Here is a 25,822-nt window from a genome sequence, read left to right as displayed (position 1 = left end):
GAGTCCTTTAGATCCAAGGACTTCTCTTCATCATTTTGACTTAATCGTGTTATTAATTGTTTGTTTCTAGAGAAAGGTTTCCCTTAATTTGCGTTCAAGATTAAAATGCCCACCTTTGAGGAATTATTGGTATGATTTTAACCAGAAGAACGCCAATTGGGTTAGAGCTTTGTGGAATATGGTACGTGTCCATTATTTTCCTTTTCTAAGTAACTGTGTACCCTTACAGTAACTTCACCAAATGAGCCACTTAAGAGTACATTTTAAGGATGTTTTCAGTTTAATTATCACTGTTGAAAGACATATCTCCATTAAGTTTGTGCATACATGGCAAAGAAAACTTAATCATTGACTGATTCACATTTTATGTAGGTATTTCCAGTATTGAAGCTAATTGCATTCAGGTTAGTTGTCCTCTTGAAAAGGCCAAGAGCTAAAATCCTTACAACTTGCTTAGGAATCCCAAGGCAGAACCGCTTCATTTCCATGAGTCAGGATTCCGCTATCAAATGAGGAAGGGAGATTTCATAAATAATAGCTTCCCAATTTGCTTTTTCTCTTACGCGTCCTACTCCTCTTACTCTTCCTGCTCCTTGAACGTATGTTTTCTTTAAAAGCCTCCGCTAGGTTATTAACGCGGACAGCAACCCAGCGCTTCCCTTGGTTCGCGGATGTGAAAAGATGTATTTTCTTTTAAGAGCCGTATTGTTCCGCGGCTGTGTGCGTTTCACTCCCATTGTGTGACTCTTCCCCCAGTGAAAACAGAGCTCTTCTATCCCCGAGGACAAAGAACAAACTGTTGTCGAGGGGAGGAATATCTACAGAATCGTAACTCTTTCTCCTTCTCCTGTTTGTTCTTCATGCCATTCAAGCTCATTTGGAGAATGACCAGTTAACTCCAGACTCACGGCAGATTCTGATGGGCCAGAGTTCTCCTATCTGAGATGACACATCCAAATTTCCAAATACTTTCTAGTTGAACACAGCGTTTGATTTTCCTTGCTCGTTAATTCAAAGTTCTCATACTGATATTTCGGTTATCAAACAAATCGACATTTTCTCTAATTAATGCACTGATCACTGGCGATAATGTAAAATACAGGGAAAACGTGTACCAAATTCATTTCGTTCTGCATCCAGTTCTTTATTATTGTGAGTAAAACGGTTTAAAGATATCTGTCCTTCAATAATTAATCTGCTAGCTGTACATTGCACATCACTGCATACTGGAATATACAGAAAGCAGGAGTTTTACAGGTTACTTTGCTATAATAAAAACATGCTGCAAAGGTCATAATTTGTAAAATAACTCTGATCAGTGAAGAAAACATACTTTTTGACTATGATATCGTATCCATTAAGTAAAAAACTAATAGAAACTGGGGGGGGGGGAGGGCAGAGATTCCAAAATCAAGTGTTAGACCTGAATTATTTAACCATAATAGAGCGTAGTATTTAACATCCATACTGTAGGAACTGCATTGCATTTTGTATCGTCAATCCTTGACGTGTGGAATTTAGAAGAACTAAAAGCAGCGGCTCAATTAACCCCAAAAAACTGCTTTTGCATCGCTTTATATTGACAAGTCATCAGTTTGAAAGTGAACCAGGTTAATTGTTTTAATTTGATATCCCATGCTGGCGTCTGAATTGCATCAAAATTCTATTTAGTGTTAAGTGGCAGGTTTGCAAAGAAACTGTATTTAATCTTAATTATACATTGCTAGGGCCAGGTACTGCATGGGCTTGTGTTCTTACATAAATAACCTATATACAAGTGAGTTAGAAAAACCACCGTGCCACATTCAGACACATTCTAAAAGGTTGGGTTGTTAGAGCGAAATTTTGCGACATTTTTTGTGATACCTCTGCTTACTTACTCAGGTTGCCCAGAGAGGTGGTGGATGCCCCATCCCTGGAAACATTCCAGGCCAGGTTGGACGGGGCTGTGAGCAACCTGATCTGGTTGGAGATGTCCCTGCTCCTTGCAGGGGTTGGACTGGATGGGCTTTGAAGGTCCCTTCCCACCCAAACCATCCTGTGATTCTACTTTCTGAGAAAACTTTCTCTGTTTTGGCCATCCTAGGCGGGAGCTTTGCCTCAGAAAGATGTACCTGTATCACCTGCTCCTTGTAATGCTGGCCGTTACTGTGAGGCATCAGTGAATGGTGTTGGATGGTGGCTTGTTGCCTTCACCGATGCCCCTCTGAACCTCATTAAAGGCTGAGATTCTGTAGTCTGGAATTAGGGAAGGATCTGCTCTGTCCCAGACAGAACATGCAATATTATCGGTAATGCTGGGCCACTTTTCTTACCCAACAAAAAACATTCAAGTATTTTTTTTAATTGGTCACAAATGAGTGAAGCAGGAGGAACAGAACAATTCTAAAAACAGAGGAATATTTATCACTCAAATATCCGAAGAAATTAGCAGTGATAAGAAGGGAATACTGTAAAGGGAATGCAAAATGGCTTAGCTGGGCTCCGAAAAACAAGTGAGCAGGTTTTAAATTTGCTTAGATGTTTTTCTGGATTTTGTGCTCCGGCCTTTTGGGAGGAAAGGCTAATGTAAACGCCAAAAAGAGCTGGACAAAAAGTAAGCTTTGTATCCTATCTGTGAGAATCAGACGATGTGTGTCATGCTAGTTTTTACAGTCATAGTCTACAGTCTCCCACTGATTAAAATCAAATTTGACAGTAACACAATATAGAGGTTTAACTGACAGCGCACACAGCACATTTCCTGGTCATAACGCCACCGTTTAATGACTGACGCACATGGGAAGCTAATTCGGATTTTTGTTTTTTTTTTTCCCTTGAATGGGATAAACGAGCATCCAGTTAATACCGATCACGAATTCAAGCCATGTGACAAAATTGATGCTACATACCCTGTTCTCGTTTTGCACGTTCTGCACATCGAGCTGCAGGAAAAGAGCCGGTTTGTACACACATCCGGAGAGAAAGTTCATCCTGCTTTCCGACACATCCACCCGTCGCAGCTGAATGTACCCAGCTTGCTGCTGCTGTGTCCACAAACTAATGACCCTTTCTCTGTTAAATAGCCCAAGAATTACAAATTGTATGCCTGTTTTGAGAAAAAGTACAGGTTGAACAAGCAGACGTAGTATAAATAAAATATTTATATAAAAATAGTCTCTTACAAAATATACTCTCTTATCCTATGGTCGATTTTTCCAAAAGATGGAAGTTTGTCTGGATTTTCTTATTTTTAGGCATATTCCAAACAGGATTTTATTAACGCTTCTTTCTTTAATTGAAAAAAAAAAAACCAACAAACAAACCTGGTAAAGATTTGTAACCCCTACCGCTTGACCTTTGTTCCAGACAACTAGCAGCAAACAGGAGAAAAACAAAATTAAAAACAAAAAAAAAAAACACAAAAACACCCCCGAAACAACAGTGTATGTTTGTGTATGTACATATATATAAAGATGCCAGCTTTTGTACTTAAACATCTAGCACTGTAGAACATCTCCTGCAAGTCCAACTAATAGAAATATCCTAGTTAAGAATAATATATACAGCTCCAGTATTTTCCTTGCCGTTTCTACAAAATTATTCCACAAAGAAAGCCAGCTATCTACTTTAATTGCAGAATAGTTCAAAAAAAGGTTGGTAGAGTTCTTTTAATTAAATAAATTAATATTAGTTTTATCTGAATAAATTGTTAAATATTGCTATTATTATGCCCAAGTGTCCCGAATCCCTGTGCTAAAATCTGCAGCGCACACACACACGAAAAAGGCAGATAAAGCAGTGTCTACAGAAAACTGCCAACGGTTCTACTCGCTGTAGCACACGGTACGAAGGGGAAAGATGGGCAAGACCAGCAGAAACTTTTCACAAGTGTAGAAACCTAAATCTGTGTCATCCTCGCGCTCGCACGGGCAGTTCACCATGGGGCACGGTCCATCCCATCCTGTGCAAAGCCCTTATTGGAGGATCTCTCCCCTACCCCTCCCTGCTCCTTAGACACGGAAGTTTTTGACCGTCTTTTCCAAACCAAGAGTTAGTTGCCACACTTGGAGAACTTTCTCTGACAGATGTCTCCTCACAAGGCAGTCCATGTTTCTTGCTTTAGAGGTGCAGATCAGCCGAGATAATCTTTTTTTTTCTCTGTTTTGTGTGTCAGGTGGCTCAGGGTGGGGTTTTGTTTTTATTTCTTGGCTGACTTTCCTAAGAATCTGAAATGTATATCCACCAAGCAACGAAACACGAGAAGAAAAGTAAGGGCTTCGTTCATCAGCGTTTCTTCTGGGAGAGCAGGTCTTTCCTACAGTCTTGCGTAGGCACGTTGAGTGCATGTGCAAATGTATTTGTGGGCCGGGACACGTCAACTTGCCCAGCCCTGGGCTCACTTACAGGTATATACTTCTGTTCTTTCGCTGCACGTGTTGCATTTAACGTAGCAGCACCAATGAAATTTGCAGTTGCACTGCCACACTCGTGAGTACTGGTGCGTGTTGTAACCTCGGCCGCAGCACATCAGGTCGCAGCCATTGGACTGCTGGGCCGTCTTGTTGCACATCCTTCCCTGCGTCCCCACGCTGCCGGTGACGGGGTCTTCTTCACAATAATTGGGAGATTTTTCTATGTACACTAGGTCTGTATCCATGGGTTTGCGATAGGAAAGTGGCTTCTTTATCTTGAGGAAGGTCGGACGCTTGTTGCGACTTGCTCGCACTGGTTCGACTTGAACGGCTTCGTTGTATTTGTCTTTAAGGATGTAGCCCAGCTCCCGGAATTTAGGCAGGGTTGTCCAGCATGTTTTAGTGGTACAGGATCCCGAGACCCCATGGCACTTGCACTCTAACTTCATGTTTTCTTCTAGAATCTGTATTTGGAAGAACAAAGAAGGATGCATTAATACAAACCAGAGTCTCTTAAAAAAAAAAAAATCCAACAGGGTTATTTGATGCTTATTGAATGACCGTCACGGATGGGTTTGCTCTCCAGCATGAGTTGCAACCAGACATAGGGCAGATTCCCACCAAAGCTGTGGGTTTTCCTTGCCTGGTGACGCCGTTGTCCCAGGTAGCAAACACTCACCAGCGTCAACTGAGTTCTGCCTGCAAAGCTCATTCCCCGTTTGCACTTCGAGTTAAGCAGGGAAAATGACTTTCCCTGATTTCACCCCACAAACCACAGGTAAAATGGGATCCTCCTCAACCACAGCTTTTCTTCGCTTTCATTTGCAATATGACCGGACAGTGCTTCAGATCTGTCTGTTGTTGCCACTTTTGGCATATGGCAGTGAAATGAGGAACTGGCAGAAAATCACACTTCACATGAAATGCCACAAGCAGAATGCTTTGAAAGTTCAACCATAGGTACTAGAACTTGATTTTTGTAAAGAGAGGCTCAAAAATAAACTGCATTTCAGTTCTTGCACCTGAAAATGATGTAAGTTGGTGCAAGATGTGAACATGCAGATAAACTCTACCAATGCTTATCCTCCTCTTGGTCTCACGTTTATCAGCAAGGTAAAGCAGATGATCATTTATTCATACAGGCATCATCTGTCTAAATGTTTCAAGTTCATGCTCCAATTAAGTATTACTTTGATATATCACAGTCTTTCCTAGAGGGTTTGAAGAGTTTTGCCTCCGCTCATAGGGATAACGGAGCATACAAAATGCCCCAGCTACTTTCCAAGAAAACTAGGGCTCTCTTACAGCATAAAGAGAAAGAGTAAAGATGAGGAATTGGTTTCCTGTTTTGTCATCAATTCTTGTTAAAAATTTTCTACCTCTTCAATACTGTAAAAGATTCTCAAAGACCTCAACACCACAGCTTGCTCCACCCTGTCTCATGCTCTCTTCTTTGTGGAAGAGTTGTCACTACTTTCCTTTTGAAGATAACAAGCTTCATCTTCCCTTCAACCTTCATATCCCTCAAAACTTTATCCTTGTATCTTCTACCTCCTGCTGTTTGCTTACCAACCCAGTCTTTGCCAAATAAAACTGGAGACCAGTCATAATCCTGCACCATATAACTGATCTCACTTAGCAGCTACGTTGAGTTAATGCTAGAAAATGTACCTAATTCCAGCAATTAATTTCCCACTGGTCTTTGCTTGAAAGAGAACAGAATAATTTTGATTATTAAATTCTGCCTAACCTGGCAGATACCAGCAGTGGAAAAGCCAGCCAGAGGGATTATCTGGGTTCAGGGAGTGGCCAGATAATTTTTCCCCTGAGAAACCCCAGCTGATCTGTGCAGCTCCAAACCTGGGCAGCCTAGAAGGCTGGAGGGAGGTCAGCGATATGGAAATTTGAATTAACCCTTTGCTGTTTTGGATGTTTTTGGATGTTTGGAAAGCCTGCCATGCAGACAACATCACTGGGTACTGCTGAGAAAGGGCAGCCTGCACGGAAGGAGCCAAGTCAATCTCATAGACTAGACGCGTGTGCGTTGGGACTTCAGGTCCAAAATCTCAGCATAAACCGGGAGTGACAAGGAGAAAGAGTGTGTCTGAAGTTGTGCAACCAGCAGCCAGTAAGTAGTGGACTAACACTGGCGAACGTAGCTCCATCCCGTTCTTGGCAGCCTTAAAACAAGTCATTTAACGGCTGCACGTAGCAGCAGGAGGAATTCTCATCCCTTTTGGTCCCAAGGCTGTTCCCGTGCCATCTAGGCACAGTAATTGCTATGGCCCAACCTTAGGATAGTTTGTAGCTCCTTCCTTACTCATTGTTCTTCCTCTGCCCCTTTTCAATGAAGACAGGGATTTCAGAGGCATTCAAATAATTTTATTTTAGTCCAGGAGTGAAGTGTCAGCACGTGTGGTCTGAAGACAGGATTCAAACCCCTAGAAAATGTAAGTCCAAGGTTTTGGCAGATGTGAACTTAGCATGTGTTAGGTCACGTTTTCTTCTACTGTTTTTAAATTAGATTTTCACGCAAATGACCTAATGACTGCCCTAAAAGTCAGGTGTGAGAAACTTTTCTATTCAGATCTACATCTTAACTTGCAGTTCTGCTCAAGCTTTGGCTTACGCTTTGCGTTATCTTGTTATCTTGAGTTTCTCTCTCAGCCACTGCATATTTCTTTTATTGCTCACTCATTCATAAGGCAGTCCACTTAGAAGATAGATGAGGAGACAGAAAAGGAGTTATAGCACAGAAACCGGAAAAATAACATAAATTCTTTTAGCCTCATTTGTACCTTTTTAAAAGCTCTCCTTTTTTTAAATTTGAAACTAGCCAGGGAGAGATTTCTCGGCCCTGATTCAATCACTGCTCTTGTTCAAGTGGCTGGCCTTATATCCTGGTACGATGTTCAAACTTGCGAAAAAATATTTCTAACTTGCCTTCCATCGAGATCTGCCAAATTAACTTGAAACGTTTATACAAAATACACCATGGCTTGGTGTCATCCATCCAGGTAGAGCTTTTTTCCCTGAAGTGTAGTTAAACAGCCTAAATTGCCTTTTGGTTTCTTTCATTAGCATCCCATTTACAGCCAGCAAGCTGCGAGAGGATGAGCAGCTCCACTGGAAAGAGCTGAGCAAGCGGCTGGAGCCATTCGGCAACCAGCCGGCCTCGTGTCACGTGTGGGTCTCCCGCTCCGGGTGACACGATGCCAAACCAGAACAAGCTCCTGGTTTTCTGGTCTCGGCTAAGGCTAGGCACCAGTGGCTGGGATAAAAAAAGTCTGATGACTTGACTCTATAGCCTTTAGAAAACAGGCTATGTGTAACTTCAGCGTCTATCCTCAGCAAAAGCCTGCAATGGTGATTTAATAGTTTTATTGTCCTGTGATATCAGGTGCTTGGACTACTCTTTTTTGCATTGAAATATGTGGATGGTCGTATTTTAATACTGTTACGTTATTCTAGTAGGCTCTGATAAATCGGTGCCTTTATAAATTCAAGATGAGAATCGAAAAGAGAAGGAAAAAAAAAAAAATAGATAATTCTTTGGGTAGGGACAGGAGTCCTCGGTCTTTACCTTGGTTTCCGTGAGCCAAAAGAAGTGCTGTACCCCTTAAAAACTTGGTCTGTGTTAGAAACAGAAAGCATTCTTCACCTTTCCAGATCAGGATTTGTTTCTTTGAAGGAATTAGCCAGCAGCTCACATTTTTTACATTAGATTAAATATTTATACATGTTGTAGACTGACTTTTCCTAAAATGTAAGAGCCTGAAGGGCACAAAATTTAAATTCTAGGCCCTCTGTTGCTTACCAAACGACCATACCCAGCTCCGTCAGCCATGGCAAGTCAATCTGTATGCACCAGTGAATGCTCTGAACTGGATTAAATGCGAACAAAGAGCCGGAGTTCTTTTAGCTTTGTCCACTTTTTCTTTGAGCTCCTACAGTAAACTGTCAGTACTTGTTTTTTTCTCTCTCTCTCCCCCTCGCCATTCGCCTCTGGGAAATAGTTTGTGTGAAGAGAACTTGCGCTGGCTCTCTCTGTTGATGTTATCTGCAGACACCCTACCTCTGGGCACTGCCACAAGGAACTTAACGTGTTTTTTCTTCACCTTTGGTTTTGCGGGGAATGCGTAGGGCACGTCACGCCAGGGTGGCAAGCTGTGGCTCCGGAGAACCCTGCTGCGGGCAGGGTGCCTAGTAGCGGTACCCTGGCCGGGGGCTGTCTGAGCCAACCGTTCTGGTTTCCAGTGAAACCAGCAGAAAGCACCGGCTGGTGCAGCTGGTCCTGGCCAGGGACCTTTACCGCACCATCAGAAATAAGCCAGACGCCAGCCTACATGTGAAGCGGGTGTAATTAGTGAGACAGCAGACACTGATTCCTATCCCACTAAGGCCATAATCTTTCCTAATTTTGTCTGACATCAGATCATCTGGGTCAGGAAATACCTGTCTCCTACAAGTGCCTGCACATGTACCTTTGCTGTAGGTCAAAGAGAACACAACTATCGGTAAAGCAAGCATGAAATTTTCACTCTGGAGAAGAACATCACAGGGCTTGGAGAGTGGTCACAAGGACAGAAGCTTGAGGATTTATGATTTATGTCACTTTCAGAGGCAATTGCAGCTGTAAGACAAAGCTCCTCAAACTTCAGGAATGATGTTAGAGATACTTTTTTGGCTTTTGAAGAAGGATTCATTGAGTAAAAAATATTGTTTTAAGCTAATACACTAAACCTATGTCATATTTAGTCTTTCCACAAATTAACGCATTTGAGAACCAAATCATACCTAGTGCCACTGGCAGTGAGGTCCAGAGTGAGAGTAGGCATCTACATAGATGTAGATGTAAGGTTGATCTGACGAGCAGTAGGAGGACAATGTCTAATTAAAATGTCTAGGAACTGACTCTGCCACTTGTTTTATTCAAGTATGACAGTAAATCTCAAAAAGATGCTACTGCTTAAGTAACTTGTGAGAAACAGCATAATAAAAAAAGTACCCAAAGGCAAGTTTAAAGTTAGCAACGGCATATTTAAACAGCAAATGTTATTTCCCATCAGTGGATGTTCACTAACTATATTAATAGAGCCATTGTAAAATGTGTTCTGTAGAAACGTAACGTATTTTGCATCGATATCCTATGGCAAACTACCTGGGGATGGGTTTGGAACCGATTGTATCCCGTATTAAGAGTGACTCATTCCAGACAGTCTTTCATATTTCAGTTGAACATACTATGAAGACCTTATTAAGCACAATGAAAAGATTTTTTTTTTTTTTGGCTCATGTTTTTGATTAGTAAATCTGTGGAAAAGAATAATATCTGAAGTCAGTATCAAACAGATTTGATACACTGAACACCATGAGCCGTGACTTTCCCAGCAATACTGCTGTCCCCTGGCAGGTTGAAACGTTTTTCTCATTGCAAGAATTTTTTTTTTTTTTTCCAAATAAAAAATGGCTGGGAAATCACCACAGCATGTGCCCTACATCAATCACATCACCATTGCACTTTCCTCAGAATAGATGTCTAAAGAAAACCAAGCCAAGAGAATGCTGATAAATGACATAACGCTGGAAATATCGTGGATGGGTGCTATGCCCAATACCACCATCTACCTTCAACAACAGACATCCTGTTTTAAAGAGCAGAAACAGGTTTTCCAGGTTCTGATTCCTGATACCCTTAAAAATTAAGACTTCAGAAATTTTGCACTTTTGTCAGTTTAACCTTTTGTGTACTATATCTGACTTTTCTCCATGCCGCCACAAAGCAGAGGGCTCCTTACATTTCTTACATGCACTTTATAGAGTTTCACAATTATTTTTAAGCTTTCTGCCGTGGAATATTAGTTGCCCTTTACTTCAGCTGTATTAAAAAAAAAAAGGTGACCACATGCAGCGATTATTTTCTAAATGCAGCTTCTATTTCCACGATATATCAAATGAGTAAAGAAAAGAAATAATAGTTTTTCAGTATGGTCCCAGTGCTCATCCACTGTTGTGAGCACACACAAACTGAATGAGATGTCCTTCTCTGTCCCTGGACAAGCTGCATTGTTTAAATTAGAGGACAGAAGACCTGGTACCCTTCATTCAATGACTAGCGCTGTGCAAAATAGCGAATGAACACAGAAGTCTGAAAGCAAGGCCAGTAAAAGCTGAGAGGAATGCAGCAAAAAATATTTTCTCCTACATATTTTTCTGATAACCTTCATGACTTGCCATGTACTAAATTGATTTATCACCACTTCTGGGACCAAAAAAAAGAGTAGGAAATAAATGTCATGGGATGCTTTCATAATTGTTACTTTTTAAGAATACTTGGAGCTAGGATAAAAAGGACATGGTTGTTTTGAAAAAAAAAGAGATCTAATGAGACAGATTCTCACACAACCTAATAATGCTTTTCTTAAATTAAATCATGAGACATGACCCTTGCCTTTTCCCAAACTGTAGGAACTGCTATAAAACAAGGTGTCATAATCCTCCAGCTTTGTGTCACCGAAGGGCCCTTCTAGGAGAACACCTCATCTCCCACCGTAGCTGCTCCTAGGATAAACTTCTGCCAAAATCCTCTCTGTTTTACAAAAGTAGCTATGAAAGCGGATTCCATGTATGTGGCTCGGAGTCTGCTTGCTCATTCCTCAGTATTTTTCTCTGACAGCTCTGCAAATCTAATCGTGGCCTGTGAAAGTCAAATAAGGTTCTTAAGTTTTTATTTATCTTCATCAAGATACTGCTTGCAGAGATAGGGGGCATGATGTGGCAACAACCGATGTTAATAGCTCAGCAAAAATCTGATACGGGTTTGAGAGGAATGATAGACGCCGAAATCCACGCTGCCACGTCAGGCAGTCCCTCCTCGGAGCAGGTCTATGCCAGGTATGCTCTTCTCCCTCGCCCCCTCCCTTTTCCATCGTATCTGATAACAGCCGCGAGCTGGTCTGTGGGATTCCTTGCCTTTTTACATCTCTCATGAACGCATTCCAGTTTTCCCCAGAGAGAAAGTACCTGCACCCTCCTCTCTCTCTCTGGCCATCCAAATGTAAATCAAAACCATTAATTCACCAGCTGGAACGGCGAGCTTCAGATTGCGTTTCCATACTCTTAAGGGATGTGGTTGGTGACAAAGTTTTTCTGTGTAACATCAAATATAAAACATTCTTACCCACCCTTCCGTCTGTTGGCAGGAAGTCTGGTTTTAAAAGTCTTTCTCAACTACGAATTCCGCAACTAACGCTTAGGTAAGTCCTGTATCAGGAAATAGACTGAGCCTAGTACGCTCCTATTGGCAAGTAGGTGGTGACATGGGGGGTTCCTGGTGTGGTTCTCTTTGTTTTCCGAGCTGCTAACGACAAAATCTCAGTACGTGAAAGCTGGCTTGACAGCTTCTTGAGGAGTCACTGCTGTGGTACGTTGTCTGCAAGACTGCTCTGACTCGCGTTTTATTTTCGTGGATTTTTCTATTTAAAAGAAAGGCGAATATTTTAACAGGAAAAAAAATGAAATAATTTGAAAACATAACCTTTACTGTGTTTGATTAACTACTTGTTTTTAAAAAAATAACTCTTGGGAGACCCGTTATCACCTAGATTAGAGCGGATCGACGCAGTGCCAAGTAAGTGTCATCATGTAGGAAGTTTAAAGATCAGTCACGGAAAGGAACTTGAAAAAACAGTTCTGAAAAAACTCTGGTTTCTTGTAATGTGCTTTCACCTACCGTTATTGGACTAGAGCTGAATTGTCTTAAATTATCTTATATTCTGTATTTAAGTGAAAGTGTTATTTCCTAGCTCCTTACTGAAATGGGATTGTGAGATTAAGAGAAAATTTATCTGGGATTGTTATTTGCTGCCGCCAAGCCAAACTGACACTGTGGATATGATGGATTTTAGCTTGTGAAATACTGAATAGGCTTGTTGTCTGGCCTACCTGGGCACTTTGTAAAATAGACTGGAAAGGGGGATGGTGTTACAGAATTACAGACAGAGTTCTTGGTTATATTATCTAGTTCACCTTCCTATCACTACGTAAGTTTTCTACAGTAAGTATTTTCCTCTCCAAAAAGATACTGGATAGCAGGTTCATGCCAGAAGTGAATAAAATATGATGATCAGGGAGTTTTGGAAATGAAGAAACAACATGGTGTTCACTGACACTAAGAAAACTTACAAAGAAAATGAGACAGCAGTTTTCTGGATTTGGATGTGTTACCAGCATAACATTTCTTCTTAGGTCGTATCTACCTTCGTTACATTCTGGTCACAAATTAAAAATCACTCCAAAATACTGGTACTTTTAAAACAAGTCTCTCTAAAATAGTGATCTGGGCTGTATTTTGTCACGTATTTGAAAGATGACGAATGTCCATTGTCCGTTTCCCCTAATCCCTACTTCAGCCTAGGAGCTCAGTCCTGCAGTCAGTGTATGGATCTGAGTAATGAAGTCAATGAAATCTCAACTGAGTGATGTCTGCCGACCTGGACCTCTTCAAAGTCAATATAATTCTTCTAGCATCCTACGTCCAGCGCGTCCATTTTTAGTTTTGATCTTAGGGCAGTGATCTTCATGCATAATCTGGGCTTCTAAATATCAATGCACCAAGCTGAGATCAAAATGTAGCACAGAGTGGCTTTTTTATTTTAAAAAAAGAAAGTAATTACACTTGTAGTTTATCTTTTAGCATGCTCTTCCTGAAGAAATTGGAAGTACTCCCAAGCAAGATGAACTAAAACTTATTTATGCTCCTCAGTTTGGGAACAGAATGAGTTAAAGTCTTGGGGGTTATTCAGGCAGGGATTCAGGCTGTGTCATGGAGCCTGAGTCACTGTTCACTGAAAAAAAAAAAAGTAGGGAAAGCAGGAAATGACACAACTGGAATTTATCCTCGTCATAGCTAATGTACACAGGGAGAGGAATGGTGCAGGGCTGACTCATTCCCACCAAACTTCATCTTCCGTGTAACTCTCCCCACCAGTAGTGAAGCACTCAAATGAAGTGGTGCTGGCGTTGCACGGTAAAGAACCAGGAGCACCCAGGTAGAGCATTTTGACAAATGCTTCAGCTGTCGAGAGAAAAGTTTCCAAAGAATGATAGAAACCAAAAGAATGGTCTTACTCGTTCCAGACAACTCATCAGAAAACACCTCTCGTGCTAAACTAATAAAGCCAGGTACTGGCAGGAGTACTGGTTGCAAAATAATATCACTTCATGTTGCTTCCAAACATTTTTAACCAATAGCCACACACAGTTAATTACGGTACATTTAGTTGCATACCGAACTATGAGAGTTAACCCTTAGGTAGCTGGCAAATAATACTACACAAGGCATATTTCTCATGCTGAAAAGCTTACATAAATTTTAGCTCTTCAGGACAGCAGTTTTAGCAAATCGTTTATGTTTTTCCTTCCTATCAAGCTTTTCAGGTGATTCCAAAGTACTTCTACGTTAATTTTTCAGTACCGCCTTTATAAAAATGCAATATTTCTTAGCTTAACTTCTTCATCGACTCCTGTGGTCTAGAAAGAAACACCAGGTATCTTTGTGTTTGACTGACAGGGACACATCTTTAAGCGGCAATCCTAATACCGATCATACTTTTCACAACTTGGTAAATGACACGGGAGGCGTACCCATTGCCCGCTCTGCCTACATACCGTTCCTCCACCAGGAAAGAGCACCTGAGCTATCTCAACCTCACTTCCATTCCCTTCAGTCACACCATTTTGCAGAGACAACATGACCGAGACTGTGGCAGCGGCTTCAAGCCCATGGCCAAGGATGCCTGTACCCTGGGTGGGATATCGCCATGATGGCACATCAAGCCACAGCTGCTCAGGAAAGTGACAGCTATCCTCGTCATTTTAAGAGAAATTTCCCATTACTCCTCCAGCTAATCAGCATGCAATTATTTTCGTTATCATAGGGCAGAAACTTGATCGCAATAACACATTGTGAAGGTATTTCCACACACTTTGTGTTTACAATGCAAAATATTCACATTATCATAAAGTAACGTGATTTTGGTGTTCACTCTGTAATATTCTTGTGAGAATAATTATTCCGGAAAGATGACTTTCAAATGAAGTTTTATACATAAGAGTTTTCCCCCTCCAGTTGCAGTTGGGACAATAGATCCACGCTTCCATGTTTTCAAATAGCTTCCCCTTATCAGAGATAAGATCCTACCAGCAGCGCCTATCTCTGTAGCCTAGCAGCTGCCAAGATCAGCATGCCCGTATCCAGGCCAAGAATTTTAACAAGGATCTTCTGGCCTGTTGTCAATGAAAATTTCCTCCTATACAGAAGAAAGTGGAATTTCCTAATTTTAGGCATAATGCCTAGTGCAGTCTAAGAAAACCTCTTTGGCTTTCTGTCTTGCTTACCTGGCTTATTAGACTTTCTCCTTTTCATTCTAACAGGTATTTTATAGTTGAAGCTTCTGTCTTACAGGTGAGCAATCACATATTAAGAGAAATTCACCTTTAAGGTGCCTCATATTGATGCACGTAATTCTCCTTGGTCAGCTCATCCTCCAGACCAGACTTAGCCAGTTTTTTGATCTGCCTGTTTACTACTTATAGATGAGTTAAGTAGCAACATCCAACAATACCATTAATAGTTCCTCTTAATAAGCCATGTACAAATGAGTCTTGATATCGAACTTGATGTTTTTAACAAAGGGTTAACCAATTGCTCTAGGTCTTTAGTTCAGAAGGTCATGGGATGCCTGTAACAATAGCTTCTAAGCACCGCTTTCACCAGTATGAAACTCATCGATAAAAGAAACTATGCATCTCTGCAGCATGTTTAATGTACTAATCAGATATTAATTTTATAAATCTGTCATTAAGAGGAATCTTAATGTAAAGTATAAGTCTGTTAAATAGAATCTCAAAAAAAAAAATCTTAATGCTAAGGTATTCCTTAGCATAGTTATTTAAATCTATAATGTTCTGGAAAATATTTTAATTCTTTGATTACACCTTTCAGCCTAAATTAGCTCCACCGACAGCAAGGCAGACTTCTCAGGTTGATTTCCTGAGAAAACAAAGCCAAAGTGCTCACTTGGTGTCTGTCTCCCTTCTGCCTTCCTGTCTTCTCAAGCCCCATAGCTAATGGCTGCACCTTTTTAGTCATTTCAACCAAATATGACTAAGGGTAGACGTTTTGAAGAAACTTCTGTGAAATAAAAGACCACGGGGAGGATACAGATCCTATAAATACTTCAGGTGGTAGTGTGAACACTAGTGTCCTTAGATCCCGGGCAATTCACAAAGTTTGCCACTGCCTGCAAGACGTGCTTTTGCAGGAGAGCATCTCCACTGTTTATGCTTTCTGGGGCTTTGCTTTCTTAACCAAGGTCTTAATCCAAGCCTTTTGGACACATATTCTTGATTCATTATTGAACTTCTTTATTTACAGGCTAGCTATTGTGCCATCTCAATAGTTAATTGGTTTATGACTGCAGGATTTGTGTACCCAAAGATATCAGTATGTGCTATGACTCAATTAAAATCTCATGTGGGAATAGCCCTGTAAGAGAACACGTGGTTGTACTCGTAATTGTGTGTAATCTTATATTTAGTGTAAGATCTAGTACGCTTAAGGCAAGGCTAATTTCCTTAGCGTAGACCACCAGCCGATGCTACCATTGGTAGCAACAGACGTTGGCTTAGATCTGCTTTAGGGTCTGTAAATACCCACACTTCCCTTCTGTTTGTCCCAGGGGACCAAACGTAGTCCATTAGGTGCAGCTCACTTTTAAGGCCCAGAAGGCCGAGGGTCATTTCAGTAACCAGTTCTAATACAAATAAATACTAGTGCCTTTCGGCACTAATTGGGCATGCAGAGCAAGCATCCTCTCTGCAATTACCTGAAACCCTTATCCTTTAATAGACCCATTCTACGTTCTTCCAGTACCAAAACAGGCCTTGTTTGTGTCCTTGGACTAAAAGGCTGTTCTTCTTTTGATCGATTTTTTGATTGTTTACTTCAAAATACCTGGAAATCCTTTCCATTAAAGCAAAAGTCTGTTCCAGTTGTACAGCAAATGCTAGCAATTATTGCTTTTGGTGAGCGTTCAGGGCTTCATGGCTTCAGAGTGTTCTGCCACCAAGTATCTAACAAAGCATTTGAACCAAACCTTGGCTTAACTTTAATCTTTACTAAAACCTCTGTTATGTATCGTTCCAAACGTCTCTACTTAGCCCAGGTAACTGAGTTCATGTTACTGACTCATCATTGCAAGGCTCTTGAAAATGTTCCTGGAGATCCTTTCAGCTCAGACTCTAGAGGTTTAGCTTGTACCTGCAGAAGATTCCCGTTTCTGTCCCCGTTGACACAGCATGGTACCAGAGGGTCAATCACACAAACCTAGAGTTACGTAATGGCCATACTTTGTCAGAGATGTAATCAATGAGACTGCACAGCCCAAGATTTCCAGCATAATTCAGTGTAAACTTTACGTGTAGTGCAAACACTGCCTGTTTGTGTATTTAAAATGTTCTCAGCGAACTGCCTGGCCTAACCATTAGTTTCCTGCTAACTTGACCAATACCTGTCTTCTATTGGTTTTTTGCTAAAATGTGGAGATGGAGGTGTCTAGTTCTACGTGGAGATGGAGGTGTCTAGTTCTACGCAAGTAAACCAGTCTTAGGTTTGGGAACCTAAATTTGAAGTTTCACAAATGTCATCTGGCGAATACAGGAGAAGCAGAACTCTGCTTATCAACTTAGGCCTAAATTTAGGCCTGAAGCTCAAAAATTTGGATTCTGATTTAATTTCTCAATAAAACATCAAAAAACACAGGTTAACAGAAGTAATACAGGGCAAAACAGCTATGCTCATAGGTCAGAGTTAAGGTTAATAAGTGCTACGTTTTCTTTTTCTCCTAACTTTTATTACACGATGAGGATAAGTTTTATGACACCCAAACATAACACGTATTTGCCTTGAAGTACTTATGCTATGTGATAGCTGCATTTGTTTCAAATCAGTACTGTTGATTTAGAGATGAGGGCTTTTGTTCTGCAATGTGAGAGACACTGAAGACCCTACCAAGGGTCCCACCCAAAGGTGCCGAAAACTGGGAGAGCCCAATAATCTATACAGCGACTGGTTTTGTCTAGATGATGTTCCCCTCTGAGTACTGAATGACAAGCGTATGCCCCAAGGGAAATGTTGCTAACTCTCCAAAGAGGAAGACTGAATTAAATGATAAAATGGCCAAAAACCCATGACCCAGCCAGTGGCTTTGCTGAACAACTTAATAATTACAGCAAGCATCTGATTATTTCCTTTCTAAAAGGTGCACGATGTTAAATTTGGAATTTGAGGTCTTTGTTATTTATTAACGGACCCTGGCCCTCAGTCTTAGCTATCTTTGTCAGCAGCGTGACGGATTGTCAGCTCCGGTAATCATATACATGAAATGCGCGTTTTGCTCATAACGCCAGAATCCTCTAAAACTGCGACTGCAGGTAAGCGGTAGCATTTATCATTCCCTAATCTTCAGCGTAAATCAGGAATTCAGTTTTCAACCACAGAAGATATCTCAGGGAGTCGAAAGCCAACATACAAGTAGGACCATGTATCACAGTTTCTGATTAGCTGGAAGTGGAGGACAAGTGGAATGAAAATTCATTCTTGTGGATTACAGTTCTTGTGCAGTCCAATTCCCCCTCATAATTTAGACGAACCTTAATGTTCCCTTTATCTTTCCTCTGGGCTGTTGAGAAGATGCAGAGCTTGTCTGTCAAGTTTGGACTTGTTTTAAGACTATTATCTAAAAAAAAGTAGGAAAGTCATAAAACAGAACTTTGATCCTTTCAAATGCAAACAAAATGCTGTAAGAGTACACAGGATGTATATATATTTTTTCACACCTGGGAAATTGCCCTACGGAGTCTTGTTGTGCCCTGCGCTCAGTAGGGATGGGGGTTTGGGAAGCGCTCAGCTGTCTCCTGTGGTCCCACCAATCTCAGTGAGAGTTTCCCCATTCAGTGACTTGGACTTCCTCCAAAGTCAGTGCTTGGCCTTTCTGGAAATCCTGCTGCCCCCCAGCAAACGCGTGGTGACGAAATTGCCAGGAAAGCCTTCGTTGCATCTAATGCTCCTTTTCTAATTGCACTGAACTACAGCTGCGGTGCCAGCCTCGAGGTTGGAGTGCTTGGAGGGAAGGGAGGTGCTTTGAGCAAGAGGCCTGTGAAACATAGGAACCGTAGGGTGGGACGGGACTGGGTTTACCTCCTATAACCTGCTAGAACTGGACCCGGGTCTGTGGGTGGACACTGCTTCTCTTTGCCTGGACAGCCCTGTCAGTTTGAGACTGGTCAGAAGCGTTTTTTACATATTCCATCTGGTCACACTGGGCACAAGCCACTTGTATAAACCTTCTCCTAAGCCTTCTCCATCTGCCTAGTTTAATCCAGGTAAAATATTGTACAGCTTAATCAAGGAAGCCAGCTACCAGGACATTCTACGTAGGCCTATTTGGTGTATCTAACACCAGATCTTCTAGCTGTTATGTGACATTTTAGCAGTGGAGATGCATTTTTGATTTGTTAAGACTTCTTTTGCTTTGTGAGTGGAAGTGCTGTGTGTTGCTCTGGCTGAAGATTATTCTTGTGGTGTCTTCAGCATGGGTATCTCCATTACTGATTACTTTTTCCAGTTGTGCCACTGCTCTGCCCCGTTCTTCACTGCTGGGCTCCATGCTAACGTGTCTAGCAACCTTATCTGTCAGAACTGCCACTATCAACAACGTGCCAGCAGACTGAGCTCCCCATTTTCCTATGGTCCCTTATCAGCCAGGCAAGAAACCTCAGAGAGGGCTCAGTCAGTTGTGTGTTGCAGGTGCAGCATTGGGCTGAGCACTGCGCTTGTTGCTTTTAGGCACTCAACGCATCAGCTGATGATGGAGATCCAAGTGAGGGAGCAGGAAGGGGAGCTGGATGTGACTGAACAAGCTCTTGAGCAAAGCAGGCATCACAGCTAGGCCTGAGTATGCCTTTCTCTCTTCAGGATCCCTCATAGGAATTCGTAACTGGAAGTGGAACGTTACTCTAGAAAAATGCTTTCCAGCTTCAAGTCACTCTAAGTCAGGAACGTACCACTGCTGAGATCGTTTCAGCAGTAGCTAGTATTTACCGGTGAAGAGGAAAATCATTCATCAGCTTTGTATTTAAGGAGCATCCCTAACATTAAGAACTAGAAGGTTCTGAATACAAAAATCAGGAACATTTCTGTGTCTATGCCAGAAAAATAAAAAAAGTGAAAACTGTTGGAAAATGTTAAGTGTGATTGCAAGGGCACTGCTAAGTTCTGAATGCCAAGAAACTTGTGGCTGCACTGCTGATACTATAATATTGCTTGACTGCCGGTGCCAGGAGCATCAGGGCAGCCTCACCCAGTTCTGTTCTGCTGGAAGCTGGTCTCCTAGACTCTCTGGAGTCTATGGTAATTTTTAGCAGCTCCAGACACAGGCAAGCTTTATTCTGGTGCGCGCGTGCCATTAGAGACATTCTTTCTGATGGAGCTGAGAGACAGCTGAATGCAGATGATGGTTTTGGTTACTATCAGCCAGTCGTGCTGTGCACAGAGATTGCTCCGGGCCAGATTACAGCTGGTGCATGGATGTGAGAAGGAATCTTTTGGCTCCACTACCAGTCCCGTGTCCTCGTGGCACACCGGCCATACCCTGCTAGCGCCGCGCCAAGGAACGGTGCCGTGTTTTCACCTGCTTTAAGGCTTAGTTCAGGCAGAACTGTTAAATCTCCAGAATTTCATGCCTCTGCTCAGAAAAATTATAAATGCACAATCGTTTGGCAGTCTCTTTTATCAGCCTTGCCTCTTTTCTAACAACGCCCTAGATGCTTGCGACCTTTGAAGTGGTTCATCTGCAAGTCTTGCACACTATGCAAGAACTGCAAGAGGTTCAGGAAAGTTGTACAGCAGCAATCTCCTCCCGAGGTCAGAGATGCTAGCAAGTAAAAAGAGTGAATGTCACAAGAGTAGGCTTTACAGAGTAGCTTGGGAGAACTCCTGAACTCCTTCCTTTTCAAATGCTTCAACATTATTGAGGTTTTCCCTAAAGGATAAAATACGAAACACTTTGGTCTATTATGATCATTGCATGATCTGCTTCAGAAACACCTTCTGGTTCCTCACAGCTTTGCTTGATGTCTGCAGCAACTCTGTTAGACACGTACCGCATGCCTCCTACAAGCCTTAGAGCTGAAAGGGAAAACCGCAACGCTACTGGTTCGGGGGGTGATGGTACCTTGCAAAGCTAGCGCACCTAGGTATGCCTCCAAAGAGAAACGCCGAATAAAAATCCACCTTGATGTGCTCTTGAATTGCAAAAGCCTTCTAATGCAGCCTGTGCCCGTGATTTATAACAATGACTCATAACATTGCATTATACTTAATATGATGTAACGCTGATGCAAGATGCCATTCGTGGAATTTCAATGTCACCGAGGAAAAGAGAGGAGAGAGCAATCTGGTCATGTACCTCGCCATGCTGTCAAAATGGAAAGTTTACAGCCAAAATATGTAGAACCTTTCAGTACCTACTTCGCTATTTTTCAGCAGGATAACTTGGAGAATAATATTTTTATTTCCTGGAGCATAAATATCTCTCAGACATACACTATTGTGTTACTTACAGTAATTTAATTAACTTTGTACTTGAGAAGACAAATTTGCTAACAGACAGTTCAGTCTTGCAATTATAACCCCTCGTGTGGAAGTTTGCAGGGCAAATCAGGATTACGCTTTTAAATTAATTCAAGCTTTATCTCTCTTTTCCAACCCAGCCGTAATGAATTCTCCTCCTGTTCTCCCTGTTCTGCTTGCTTCTTCCTGCAGTGAATCAGCATTTCAGGAGATACTGATTCAAAGAGGAAAACCACCCTAAACTCTGTTTCTGGAGGTCAGGAATAGTTGCTCTCCAGTAGGTTTGACAAATGATGGGAGGTGTCTCCGGCAGCTTGGGGCCAGTTTTGTAGGGTGTATGCGACCCCTATTTTGAACTCTGCCCCTTCCCCTCCAAGCAGCCTGGGAACTTTGAAGTTGTGCCTACGTGCTATGGAACTGAGTCCTGGTGGTTTGTCCCAAGACAGAGAGAAATAGAGAGCTAGAGCCCTGTCCTTTAACGGTAAGGAGAACTGTTACTTGCTCCACCACAGCTCCCCATCTGACACATTCGATTTTTATTTGGATCTAGAAAGAGCTGACAGACGTTCATGCTATTGCTCTGCCAGTCATGCATTTGGTAGGTTCAAAGAGACTGTTGTTGGCACCACCGGCAGCAGAGAGACATCTGCCTATGTAAAACAAGACTATGAAAAGGTGGAAAGTCTTCAAATGAGGTCTCCAAAAAGTCTGGATCAGGCTTTTACTGGTGGGCCTCTGTTATGTTTCCACCATACAGTCCCATCTACGCTCAGTCTTGCTGGTAAGCCCAACTGGCCTGCCTACTGCAGCGTAAAGCCTGTCACCATCTCTTGCTTGCCAAGATGGGACAGATTAATTTACCAGAGATTCTTAAGAAGACAACTAGATAATAACATATCTGATGAGTGCATCCTGAATCACCTGCTGCTGATGTCATCCTAAGAAGGACCTTTTCACAGGTCATTTGTGAGCACAATTTCACACGGCCAGACCAGAGAAGTAGAGAGGACTGACATTTGAAAAGTGTAGCAGTGCCTACAGGTGAAGACAACAAATCAATAGGAATTGAACATCTAGTTTATTTTTGGAAGCCTAGTAGGTGCCAGTCTGTCTCCTAGGTGCACAAATATCATAAAAAACCTAACCACGGGCAAGTAAAACTAGACAAGAATTTGTAGCCCAGAGGAAAGCCACCAAGAATAGATTGTGTGGAGGCTGATAAGATCCGTATTGCTCCAAAAGGGAGAGCACCACCTCAAAACAAGACAGTCTTTGTTGGGAAAGGATTAGGTTGTGAGAGACCTAGCTTGCCAAATACTCGTAATGGCCTCCCTCTGCCAATTGTCTTTAAATACTGTGATCTTTCACATAAGAGCAAAGCCTGAAAGGAATCTCTCTAGCAAAAACATCATTTATTCATTCTCTACAGGATGGTGGAGTAACGTGCCTCTTCTCAGCCATGTTACTCTTTCTTTCCCCTGCAGATTTCAAACAGAGATTTGTTCGAACAAAGATCAGTAATTTTGCTCTGTAAGGGATGCAGGAAGAAGCCTAGAGATATCTCCAGATCAGAACAGTTCCTGAGCCTGCTGGAGAAATGGCAGATGGCCAGAGATAGGGCGCACCACTCTTCTCCCCGATAACAATGCGTAGGGCTGAATCTTCCAGCCGTAATCTTTTAGGATGGCAAATTGCACACAGAGAGGTGAGGAACACAAGGAGCTCATGTCCTCAAGGGGGGGCTGCCGAACGCCGGCTCCAGGACTAGTATCCCTCCTCTGCTACCCTAGGTCCATACCTGGCTCATAACAGATCCAAGAAATGCTGCTTCTTTTTTCGTCTATGTCTTTGAGCTTTGTAATTGAAACAACTTTCTAGACAGTAGCCCGTTCCATCTGCGCTGGCAGTCCTCTATAGGCTGGTGTGTCGTTTCGTGGGAATTTTTACTGCCAGCACCTATCGAATAAAAGCGGGCCTTTCAGGGAAGTAGCTTTCCCACAGAGGTGAAGCTCCTGTGTTATTTTTTATTTCCATGGGTTTGTGCTTATAGAGCAGAGCAGACTGGGCCTTGGTGTTTTACCAGACTTTTCAGTTTGTGCCTCCATGCTACCAGAAGCCAAGTGCTAAAGATACTGAATCTCAGATACTTTGATTAGCAAATATTAATGGTTATTCCTCAAACTATTCTCAGAGTTCAGTGCTAATTTTGCTAGTGTTTTGAAGTGCCGCGTTTGCGTTCGGGAGCCAGACATGGGGATCTGGGATACTAGGCAAAGTAAAAACCATAACCTGACCTATGACAGTACTACGGCAGCATTAAATAGAAGAAAAGTTGGGCTTTTGTTTGGGGTGGAAATGGCTTTTCTTCAATGCTATCTGCTTGGCTCCAGCATAAGCGGAGATGTCTCAGAGCCTACAGATAATTACCACGACAAAAATAGTATCCACAAATTAACTGCTGTTCCTAACTTCCTTCTCCCATTTGCTTCTAAGCCGCACTAACGTCATGCTGAAATCAGTACTCGTGCACGGGAATGCAAACACTGGAGAAGGCGAAATAGAGAGCTAGGAAAGTAGGAGGGTTTAGGTAAGACGCAATCGGTGAATGGATGACTCCCGGATGGAAAGCAGCGTCGGTCTATACCTACACACAGACGTGCCCTGCCATTCCTAGCCCGTGTAAACCAGGGCCACTCCGCCACCCAGACTGCTCGGAGATGTGTGCTGGGGAGCGCCCCGCCTCCCAGGCCCTGAGGAGCAGGGAGCAGGTGGGTCTGGCATCTGCATCGGCCGCCATTGACAATCCCAAAGTGGACCGAGTGCAGTGAACCCAGGGCAGTGGGTGCCCGGGAGCCACTGAATTCCTGTCTTCCCGAGCACCAGTCCTGCAGTAGCCGCCTTCGGCTGCCTGGTCCCAAAGAACGGGGAGGGGGCAGGAATCTCGCTGTGCAAAATGATAAACCAAATCCACGGAATGGTGTAGCGGTGAATCAGCCTGTGGCCTTTCTGCTAAAGTATTTTTCTACTGTAGAGGTAGTCCTCACACAAAGAGCAAGGTTCAAACAGCTGGGTGAAAACGATCCCTGTTCACAGGAGTGAGGAGTTCATGTCTGAACCTGACGGGAATCCCATTCACCCACACAGTAGCAGGCGAGCTTTTATCCTAAGCACCATTTGACTTTCCAGATAAAATGTGTGTTTGCTTTTTTCTTTCTACGATTGCAAAGAGTAACATTTAGACAAATATTTCAGGGACAGATGGCCCAACAAGCCTGTATAACTTGCAGAGGTGCTTACTTGCCTACTGTAAAATGAGGTCGGCATCAAAGCACCCTGCAGTTCTCATGCCCTGTACATTTTTACCATGAGGGTGGGAGGACACTGGCCCAGGTTGCCCAGAGAGGCGGTGGACGCCCCATCCCTGGAAACATTCCAGGCCAGGTTGGACAGGGCTCTGAGCAACCTGATCTGGTTGGAGATGTCCCTGCTCCTTGCAGGGGGGTTGGACTGGATGGGCTTTGAAGGTCCCTTCCAGCCCAAACCAGTCTGCGATTCTGTGATTTTATGATCTGACCCCATCTCCGATCCCAGGACGGAGACAGCCGCATCTGACAGAGAGCAGAGGCACTTACCTTCCTCCCAGCCTCATTGTTATGCAGGTTCATGAGCGTCCTTGCATTTTGCTTAATCTCCCGGGCATCCACAAAGACTTTGGCGAATCCTATTCCGTATCTGATGTCCGCGGAGCAGCCTCCCCATTTCCATCCTTCCTCTTTGTGGTACTGTCCTTGTTTTTCTTTGTCGCAACCACAGTCACTCAGGTTGCCTTGCGTACAGGCAGCCGTGATCGCGTGTGCTACTCCAGCAGCAATGATGGCATAGGTGAACGCCGCTTCTCTGCTACCTGGAATTTAAAAAGTGCAGTAAATACATGATACAACTCGGTGACATTTGTTAGAAAAAGATAGGTGAGTTCCTGTGGTGCAAACATCGGAAGGCTATTATTAGAAATGCTGTACATCTGCAGGCATAAGCAGGTCTCTACTCTGCTAAGTATTGATTTTTGCGGATGTTCACTCTCTGAAATGATAGCTCTCCATAAGGTAGCAGGAGATAAAGTATTTTTTAGGCAACTTCATATACATATGCTTTCCAGGTGGTATTAGAAGTAGTCAAACTGAACTTTCTATAGCAAAAGAGTGGGGCGGCAAATGCTCTAGATCAAAAAGAAAGGAAAAACAAAAATAGGTGGAACTGGGGGTTAAATTCTAAACATCCATGTTCAACTTTTTTAAAAATCAGCTCAGAAATGGGATTTTATTTCAAAATTTAATACTACACTAAAAGGTATTTTTACAGGAAAACAACCTCCATTAGAAATCTTGTTCTGCACGTATTCTAGCTGAATTGGAACATTTTATCACATTGTAGGTGTCACAAAGTTTTCAACACGGACATTTGTGCAAACTCAATGGCAGCAGTTTTGGTTTTCATTTCAAAATTTCTCACAGGATGGAAAAAAAAAAATTCTGGCTCATTGTAGGTACCACGACAAAAGCAAGGCAGAGTACCAGCCTCACCAGAGGGCTGCGAGGAAGTGGTTAAGCCAATATTATTTTGTGCAATATGGCCAAAATGATGGGCTTCTGTTTGTTTTAGGCAGGGATCTCACTTTGTATCTATGATTTAATTTATTTTCTTGAAGCTTTCTTGTATTCTTGTGTGCAGACTTCCC

General features: G+C 42.4%; 1 protein-coding gene across 1 annotated transcript in view; it reads right to left on the bottom strand.

Moving 5' to 3' along the window:
• Positions 1–257: 257 nt before the first annotated feature.
• The window catches only part of WNT7A (Wnt family member 7A), a 38,268-nt gene continuing 12,703 nt past the window's right edge, over positions 258–25,822 (bottom strand). Inside the window, exons 3-4 of the mRNA XM_086755305.1 lie at positions 24,720–24,991; positions 258–4,858 (exon numbers count right to left, since the gene is read on the bottom strand). Coding sequence (XP_086611431.1) covers positions 4,379–4,858; positions 24,720–24,991 — 752 coding nt within the window. The 3' untranslated portion in view covers positions 258–4,378. The remainder of the gene's footprint in view (positions 4,859–24,719; positions 24,992–25,822) is intronic.

This window comes from Chlamydotis macqueenii, chromosome 10 (genome assembly GCF_036417535.1).
Source record: "Chlamydotis macqueenii isolate bChlMac1 chromosome 10, bChlMac1.mat, whole genome shotgun sequence".
In the NCBI taxonomy this organism is placed as follows: domain Eukaryota; kingdom Metazoa; phylum Chordata; class Aves; order Otidiformes; family Otididae; genus Chlamydotis; species Chlamydotis macqueenii.
Note: the sequence above shows the minus strand (reverse complement) of the source record. Positions and strands in the feature narration are given on the sequence as shown.